General features: G+C 34.8%; 1 protein-coding gene across 1 annotated transcript; it reads right to left on the reverse strand.

Annotated features, from left to right (window-relative positions):
* Positions 1 to 2,217: 2,217 nt before the first annotated feature.
* On the reverse strand, positions 2,218 to 3,145 carry LOC120122103 (16.9 kDa class I heat shock protein 1-like). Its single transcript, XM_039141342.1, has 2 exons — positions 2,961 to 3,145; positions 2,218 to 2,746 (listed from the first exon to the last, which is right to left on the reverse strand). Exons 1-2 carry the CDS (start codon positions 3,073 to 3,075, stop codon positions 2,241 to 2,243), a joined length of 621 nt encoding a protein of 206 aa, XP_038997273.1. The 5' UTR covers positions 3,076 to 3,145; the 3' UTR covers positions 2,218 to 2,240.
* Positions 3,146 to 9,919: the final 6,774 nt, after the last annotated feature.

The raw sequence follows: 9,919 nt of genomic DNA on the forward strand, positions 1-9,919 counted from the left end.
TACTATGGCCTGGGCTTCTGTCCATCTCTAAAATCTGAGATTAAGATGAACAATGAGGAATTACTACTACTACTAATTTAGATGCAAAAGTATAACATAACTCGTTAGGAGCATATATACTCATAAACTATGAGAAAGTTATTCTAATGACCCACAATCAATATGAGAAAGTTGTGAGTGTGTTACATGGCTTTCTTGGCTGCTAGAATCTTTCTCAACTCAGCTAGGAGCCATTTTCTCTTTACCTCTAGCCTTTGAACTTTCTCCCACCTCCTTAGCTAATCCAATAAAAGTAAAGGAATTACTAACTTATCTAAGGCTTAAAACAAGGTTAAAGATACTCCAAACAACTTAAATTTACTAAAATAAACTTGAATTCTTTTATTCCCTTAACCTTCCTTAAAAACCCATTTTCTAAAACCAATACCAAAACTTGAGATTAAGGGCTTGAAATGAAGCTTAAGGGGTTAAGGTTAAGATTCTTACCTTGGTTGACTCTAACAAGGCTTGAGATTCAAAAGGCTTCCACCTTTGTGCTTACTTTAAGGAAGAAAGAAGAGAAGAGAAAATGGAAGAGTGGTTTTGGTGGGTAACTCACGTGAAAAACACCTATAAAGAGGGGTTTTATCCTTTAAAATCGACTATGGGTAAATTGCTACTTTGGTCCCTCTCTTTTAAAACTCATACTAAAGTCATCATTTGCCCTAAAATTTTGGGCTAACTGAATCCCAATACCCTTAAGAACTGATATAGGAGATCTAATGGGCTCAAATTACGGGTTTCGGATTGACCCGGAATTTAGGGTGTCACAATAACGTTCTAGGAGAGAGAAAAAAATGAAATAGTAGTGAGGGTGTGATGTCACCTATTTGTGTTGTAATTTATAATAATGACAAGATAATTATGTGATAATAATGTTATATGTGTGTTAACCATAAGAACATTATGAGGTAAGATTTCATAAGACTTGTTCCTTTGTTTGACACTCAAAAAGCGATAAGGACACTCGAGCTACTTCCATGCCTGATGATCATTTAAAGTATATGTATGTGAAATATTTGGATATATTCCCAACAGTGCTAAGACACTTTAGTATCAGTGTTAATGCATATTTTTTCTGTATCAGTACTAAGGCACTTTAGTACCAGTGTTGCGACGCTTCCGTTAATCATTGTTTTGCTATATATCATGCTTATTGCATTCTGTCATTGTTTGGTATAGCTGTTAAAGGCCCAATATATGTGTGTAACTCATGGCAAGTCTCTTAGTAGAAGACTAAGAGAAGCATGAGGCTCAAACTATAGCGATAAAATGGTTAAACCCTAGTAGGTAACATTAGATATAATCATACATGTACCTACTGCTTATTACCATGTTTCCTACCATGCTTACGTTTATGTTGAGTCATTCGCAGGTTAGTATGTTGAGTCGTTCAAGGAGCTCACAGCATGATTTCAAATATTCCTCACAGAGTATTGTTTGGTTACTAGTAGTGGACATATGTATTCATAGAACCCTTACTTATATATTATGTTTTGCATACTTTGAGTTATATTAATCAATTTAAATTGTGTCATGGAACTCCAATTTATAAAAAATGATTTTATTACTGTTTTGAACTATTGGTTTTTAAATGGTGATTAGGAGTATTGATTTCAAAATAATTGTTAGCCACTTCAGTTGTTCTATATGACATTCAAATTCTACAAACTTCGGGTCGGATCGGATTAGGGTATTACATAATTATTATTTTTGTTCTGTTTTGGTCACCTAACTATTATTTTTTTTTCAAAATTATATCTAACGTTAAGCTTTGATTTTATTTTGGTCACCCATCGTTAAAAAGTAACAAAACTACTAACATGATATTTTTTAACTTTTTTTGCAATGATGATGTGACATTACCTTACAGTGACTCGTCAACATCATCGTTAAATTTTTAACAGCGGGTAATCAAAATAAAATTAAAAGGTAATATTAGGTATGATTTTGAAATAAAAAATAGGTGGATGATCAAAACAAAACAAAAGTGATAGTTAGGGTACTAAATGTGTTGTTTACCCTAAATGTTTTTAGGGGCAGTTCTAACTTTTATCTCACATAACTGATCTCACCATGATTAGGGTTGTTAATAGCCTCACCATTAAGCCTTAAACAGCATTTGGACGTAAAAGGACAAGGAATTGAAGTTTTCTTGGGTAGAAATTCAGTTTTGTTTTATTGTGTGCGTACATACAAATTCAATCAAAAGTTCGACAAATGAAAACCCCAGCCGATAATGCAATGATAACCGAAACAACGGCCCCTCTATTTTCCTTAATAAACTTGATAGCCATCTCCAATGGACCTTCATCTCCTTCCCATTTCTTCACCATCTCCTCCGGAAAGCTCGCAACTCGGTTACCTTCCTTGCTGGCTTCATCGATGCCGCCACTGCTCCGCCGCTCGTGATCCTCATGTTTGCTTTGGTTTTCATCATGGTTAGAATAGGTCTCAGTCGGAACACTCGCTTCGCCTAAGCCATCGGCTGCATGATTTTCTTCTTCTGCAACAGATAGCTTGGGGACTGTAACGTGAAGAAATTCGCCATCGAATTTCCCATTGACCTTATCCGTATCCGAATTATCAGGCAATGGAAAGCTTTGCTCGAAATATATGGATTTGTTTTCATCAACTACTCTTTCTCCACTGATGATTATGTGACCGGTTGAAGCAAGCTCAAGCCTCAGCTGCTCCTTTTTAAAACCTTATTCAACAGCACGTAAAAAATCAATATAAATATCGAACATCACAAAATTTTATGTCAAGAAACGAATTTATAGAATTTTAATAATAGCGAAATTAAATTATCAATAAAATTATCTAAAATATATAAAAATTTGAAATCTTTAGGGGATGAACGTTACCCTCTTCGATCCGTTCCTAATATATAAATGAAAAAGAAAGATTTTGAATTGTACCAGGAAGATCAAGGAAAAGATAACTGGCCTTATCGTCATGAGTCCAATCAGAGGATGGCTCAAACTTCTGAGCTACACGATTACCAGAGCTCCTTTGATCTCCTACATTAGCCATTGATAAACTCTTTACGGGAATGCCGATAAGCAAATTTGCTGCTTGTTTTCGGGTCTAATAATTAATAAAACAATCAAGATATATAATTCTCTGTAATTTCTTGAGAAGGTACGAGGATTTATAATGGAGATTGTTTGCTTAATAATATATCCATGTAACTCTAATTTCTTGTGAATCCATAGGTGTCTTTATTCCTAGCTTCACCTATAAATCTGGACTTTGCTGTCTTCATTGCATTAGCAACCTTAGCTTCCTAGACATGATATTCTTGCACTATCGGACAAGATACGTGTTCCACAAACAACTTATATTTTTTAATTTGTTTTTACATAGTATCTAAATTATTCGGATATTTTCTTGTTATTTTAAATCAAATATTTATATATCAAAAGATATCATTCATTTAAATAAGTTTAAACTCGTGTATTCTTATATGTTGAAATAATGAGATCGACTGAATTAAGACTCAATCATTCATTTATTATAGATCATGTAATATATTTTTTATAAGTTATATGCGATAATGATTCAATTTATACTATTATAACTTTAGGTATAATTGCTATTTTAAGTAATTGATTGTTAAATTTAAATATATATATATATATATATATATATATATGATAAAATAAGAAACTCAACACATGAATTTAAAGCACATAAATAATATGGTAATTATATAGTATAATATATATATATATATATATATATATATATATGATTTTATAAAACATAAATTTGTTGAATTAATCAACAAATGGATTCTTTTTAATTCAATAAATGAGAAATAAAATTTGTGTATATATGATTATATTAATTTGTTTGTATTATAAACCTCTTAAGTAATGTTGGTTTAAATATTATATATTATGATTTGTGAATAGAGAAAATTAGATTGTTTGAGTTATAATAAATCTTTATATTATATCATTCGAATTAGTAGCTCATTTTTACGTGTATACTTTAATAAATTTTAAACCTCATCTAACATGGAATAAGTAAACATAAAGCAAAGAAAATAATTTAACTTAATAATAAGTTTTTAACAATATTGTATATATATATTGCCATTTTAATATTTTTCTTTCACAACCTGACTACTAATTTATTCATAAAAAAACTAATTATTCCAATCCTATTCATAGATATAAGAAATCTTAAAAGTTATTCCACCCCAATCACATAACTTCCACAACAAATATAACACTATTTTGATTATAAAGTATAAATAAACTAAAAGCATAATCGCATATTAATCTACATATAATATGTTGAAAATAATAGTCATAGCAGCCGGCGGCTGCTTTTGTTTTTAATTATTATTTTTAGTTGAATTATGCAAGGGATAATTACAACATTTAATCATTGTACTTTAGGATATTTATAAGATTAGTCCTTAGGTTTCAACTATAAATACCCTAGCTCATTTAGCTTCAAAACATCCCAAAGCATTCTAGGTCTCTTCTAATACTAGAGAGAATTTAGAGAGTTTCTTGAGAGTTGTTTTCTCTTTTTATCAAGAGAGAATTATCATTGTTTTCTCATTGGTCGATTGAGAGAAGTTGTAATTTCTATTTTCTCATAGTGAAATTCTTCTACCGTTGCCCGTGGTTTTTACCCTATATTATTCAGGGGTTTTCCACGTAAATTTTGTGTCTCTTTTATCTTCATTTTTATTTTCTCAAATTATCAGTTGCGATTTTGCTCTATCTGATAGTCGTCTTCCGCAATAATTGATATCAGAGCCAGATTTGAGTGTGTAATATCTGCTTATTGTCTTTGTGGTTGCCACCAAAAGGTGGATCCTCCAACATAAGAAAGTAAGAAGTTATTACCCATTCTTTGAAGGTTCCAGAGAAATATTCACGATAGTGAAATAGTGGGATCTATCCGTAAAAGAAGCTATGGCAACGAAATTTGATATTGAAAATTCAATGGGAGAAATTTCTCATTGTGAAAATTAAAGATGAAGGCCATCCTCAGGAAAGACGGGTGTCTAGCGGCTATTAATGAAAGGCCGGTGGATTTCACAGATGACAACAAATGGATCGAAATGGATGGGAATGCTATGGCAAACTTTCATCTAGCATTAGCAGATGAAGTATTGTCAAGCATCGATGAGAAGAATACAGCTAAGGAGATATGGATCATCTTACCAAATTGTACGAGGCCACATCGCTGCATAATAAAATTTTCCTTAAGAGAAAATTGTACACTCTCCGTATGCCAGAATCTACTTCAGTGACGGAGCACTTAAATACACTGAACACTTTATTTTCTCAGTTTACACCCTTAAGCTGTAAAATAGGAGAACAAGAACGTGCTGAACTTCTACTTCAAAGTCTACTGATTCGTATGATCAACTCATCATCAACTTGACAAACAGTAATGTCACCAGTCTAGTCTTCGATGACGTTGCAGCTGTTGTTCTACAAGAAGAAAATCGGCGCAAAAACAAGGAAGACAGACAAGTAAATCTGCAACAAGCAGAAGCATTTGCAACGATGAGAGGGAGATCAACAGAACGTGGCCAAAGCAACAGTCACAAACATGGTAGATCGAAGTCGAGGAGCAAGAAGAATTTAAAGTGCTACAACTATGGAAAAAAGGGTCACTTGAAGAAGGATTGTTGGAGTTTAAATAAAAACTCCAATCCACAAGGCAATACCGCAAACACTTCAGATGATGGAGATGCTCTATGATGTGAAGCGTCAACCATCGTGGAAGGCAGAAAAAGATTTGCAGATATATGGCTCATTGATTCGGGAGCAACATATCACATGACCTCAAGAAGAGAATGGTTCCATCATTATGAACCTGTCTCAGGAAGATCTGTCTATAGTTGCAATGATCATGCCTTGGAGATCGTTGGCGTGGGAACCATCAAATTGAAGATGTATGATGGAACAATTAAAGTTGTTCGAGATGTGCGGCACGTGAAAGGCCTAAAGAAAAATTTATTATCCTACGGATTGTTGGATAATAATGCAAGAAAGATTGAAACATGGAAAGGAATCATGAAGGTGTTCCCTGGAGCGCTTGTGGTGCTGAAAGGCGAAAAGATAGCAGCAAACTTGTACATGCTGAAGGGAGAGACATTGCTAGAAGCAGAAGCCTCTGTTGCCTCATGTAGTTCAGATTCTGCAATGCTATGGCATCAGAAACTTGGACACATGTCAGAACAAGGAATGAAAGTCCTTGTGGAGCAAAAGCTACTTCCCGGCTTAACAAAGGTATCACTTTCTTTGTGTGAGCATTTTATAACAAGTAAACACACCGGTTAAAATTCAACACGTCAAATTCTAGAGGCAAAAGGTTCTAGAATTGGTTCACTCTGACGTATGGCAAGCACCAGTTACATCCCTAGGCGGAGCAAAATATTTTGTCTCATTTATTGATGACTACTCTAGGAGATGTTGGGTGTACCCTATTAAGAAGAAGTCAGATGTGTTTTCAACTTTCAAAAAACATCAAAGCGCGGGTGAAACTTGATTCTGGAAATAAGATCAAGTGTTTCAGAATAGATAATGGAGGAGAATACACAAGCGAAGAATTTGATGACTTTTGCAAGAAAGAAGGCATCAAAAGACAGTTCACACTGGCAAACACTCCTCAACAAAATGGAGTGGCAGAACGGATGAACAGAACCTTGTTAGAAAGAATAAGAGCAATGTTGAGGGACGCAGGCCTAAAAAAATCATTTTGGGTAGAAGCAGTCAATACCGCCTGTTATTTGGTGAATTGAGCTCCATCAACTGCAATAGAGCTGAAGAACCAATAGAGATGTGGACTGGTAAACAAGCTGATTATTCAAACCTCAATGTATTTGGAAGTATTGTGTATGTGATGTACAACGCCCAAGAAATTTCAAAGTTGGGTCCAAAATCCAGGAAATGCAAATTCTTGAGGTATGCTGATAGAGTAAAAGGGTATAACTTGTGGGATCTCACTGCCCACAAAGTGATCATTAGTAGGGATGTTATCTTTGTAGAAGATAAGCTACAAAGAAAAAAAGACGATGACAGCGCTGAAAAGACAGAGACTACACAAATACATGTGGAAAAGGAGTTTGAACAAGGATTCTTCTGAAGCAGAACCAGCACATGATGAACAAGAACCAGAGAGTTCTGAAGCCCCAACAACTTGACAATCAGATCATGTGAGAAGACGTCCCAATTGGCACTCAGATTATGTTATAGAAGGAAATGTTGCATACTATCTTTTAACAGAGGACGGTGAGCCATCAACATACCAGGAGGCAATAAACAGCTCAGATGCTTCACTTTGGATGATGACGATGCAAGAAGAAATCGAAGCCCTTAATAAAAATAATATATGGGATATTGTGCCACTACCACAAGGAAGGAAGCCAATTGGTAACAAATGGGTTTTCAAAATCAAGCGAAATGGTGACGATCAAGTGGAGAGGTATCGTACAAGACTGGTGGTCAAAGGATATGCTCAGAAAGAAGGTATTGATTTCAATGAAATTTTTTCTCCTGTGGTTCGACTAACAACAGTTCGAGTAGTCTTGGCAATGTGTGCTACATTGAATTTACATCTGGAACAGCTAGATGTTAAAACAACTTTTCTTCATGGAAATCTTGAAGAAGAGATTTATATGCTCCAGCCTGAAGGTTTTAAAGAAGACGAAAAGAAGAACTTGGTTTGCAGGTTGAACAAATCTCTGTACGGTCTAAAGCAGGCACCGAGGTGTTGGTATAAGAGATTTGATTCCTTCATTATGTGCCTTGGATACAACAGACTTAATGCAGACCCTTGTGCTTATTTCAAGAGGTTTGGTGGATAACGATTTTGTTATATTGCTATTGTATGTGGATGACATGTTGGTTCCAGGACCCAACAAAGATCATATTGAAGAATTGAAGGCACAACTGGCTAGGGAATTTGAAATGAAGGACTTGGGATCGGCAAACAAGATTCTAGGGATGCAAATTCACCGATACAGAAGTAATAGGAAGATTTGGCTTTCACAAAAGAATTACTTGTAGAAAATCTTGTCACGATTTAGCATGCAAGATTGTAAGCCAATTTCTACCCCTCTTCCTATTAACTTCAAATTATCCTCTAGTATGAGTCCTAGTAGTGAAGAAGAGAGGATGGAGATGTCTCGAGTACCGTATACATCAGTAGTGGGAAGTTTAATGTTCGCTATGATATGCACAAGACCAACATTGCACAAGCAGTGGGAGTGGTTAGTCGGTACATGGCGAATCCAGGCACAAAGCATTGGAAAACAGTGAAGAGGATCCTGAGATACATCAAAGGAACCTCAAATATTGCATTATGTTACGAAAGATCAAACTTACTAATAAATGGTTATGTAGATTCTGACTATGCAGGGGATTTAGATAAAAGTAAATCTACTACAGATATGTGTTCAAAGTTGTTGGTGGAGCTGTAAGCTGGGTTTCAAAATTAGAGTCAGTTGTGGCTACGTCCACAATAGAGGCAGAATATGTAGCAGCTACACAAGCCAGTAAAGAAGCAATTTGGTTGAAGATGCTATTGGAGGAGCTTGGGCACAATCAAGAGTATGTCTCTCTGTTTTGTGACAGTCAAAGCGCCTTGCATCTAGCAAGGAATCCAACATTTCATTCAAGGACAAAGCACATATGAGTTCAGTACCATTTCATTCGTTAAAAGGTTGAAGAAGGGACAGTAGATATGAAGAAGATTCATACCAAAGACAACATAGCAGATTTCATGACGAATGCGATCAACGCTGATAAATTTACTTGGTGTCGATTCTCTTGTGGCCTGATAGAAATATAAGCAACATAAAGGTACAAGGTAGAAAGAATGGTGTGAAGATATGATTGTTCCAATCAAATCTTCAAGCGGGAGATTGTTGAAAATAATAGTCATAGCAGCCGGCGGCTGCTTTTTTTTTAATTATTTTTTTTATTGAATTATGCAAGGGATAATTAAAACATTTAATCATTGTACTTTTGGGTATTTACAAGATTAGTCCTTAGGTTTAACTATGTATACCCTAGCTCATTTAGCTTCAAAACCATCCCAAAGCATTCTAGCTTTCTTCCAATACTAGAGAGAATTTAGAGAGTTTCTTGAGAGTTGTTTTCTCCTTTTTATCAAGAGAGAATTATCATTGTTTTCTCCTTGGTCGATTGAGAGAAGTTGTAATTCCTATTTTCTTATAGTGAAATTCTTCTACCGTTGCCGTGGTTTTTACCCTATATTATTCAAGGGTTTTCCACGTAAATTTTGTGTCTCTTTTATCTTCATTTTTATTTTCTCAAATTATCAGTTGCGATTTTGCTCTATCCGATAGTCGTCTTCCGCAACATAATATAACTTAAAAACTAACCGAACACGAAATATTACATAAATATAAAAATAATGACATACGATGATGATCAAAATCTAACATAAATTAACCTATCAAATTTAAAAGAGAAAATAACCCCACTGACCAAAAATGCCTTATAATATACGATTTTAACCAACTTTTTTTGGATTTTCCAAAATGACCAACTAAATCGCAATGCGATCGATAATTCGCAACGTGATCTCCGGTATCGCAAATCAGTTTCTAGATTCGCAACGCGATTCTGACTATCGCATTGCGATTTTCCAAATTCGCGTTGCGATTTTCCAACTATCGCAATGCGAATATGTAAATCGCAATGCGAGTTTGTAAATCGCAATGCGATTATGACTATCGCAATGCGATTCTGACTATCGCAACGTGATTCTGATTGTCGCAACACTGAATTTCAAATTCACAACAGGTTTTAGTTTCGCAACACAAATGTTTTGGGTATATAACTACGCAGAAGCAACTTATAACCTAAATCCC

Source organism: Hibiscus syriacus, unplaced genomic scaffold (genome assembly GCF_006381635.1).
Source record: "Hibiscus syriacus cultivar Baekdansim isolate YM2019G1 unplaced genomic scaffold, ASM638163v2 tig00110384_pilon, whole genome shotgun sequence".
Lineage (NCBI taxonomy): Eukaryota > Viridiplantae > Streptophyta > Magnoliopsida > Malvales > Malvaceae > Hibiscus > Hibiscus syriacus.

Excerpts from the sequence above, each read along its gene's own strand:
- LOC120122103 (XM_039141342.1), bottom strand. The coding sequence starts at position 3,075 with ATGGCTAATGTAGGAGATCAAAGGAGCTCTGGTAATCGTGTAGCTCAG. Across the intron at positions 2,747-2,960 it reads TCTTTTCCTTGATCTTCCTG|GTTTTAAAAAGGAGCAGCTG; the intron begins GTACAATTCAAA and ends CTGTTGAATAAG.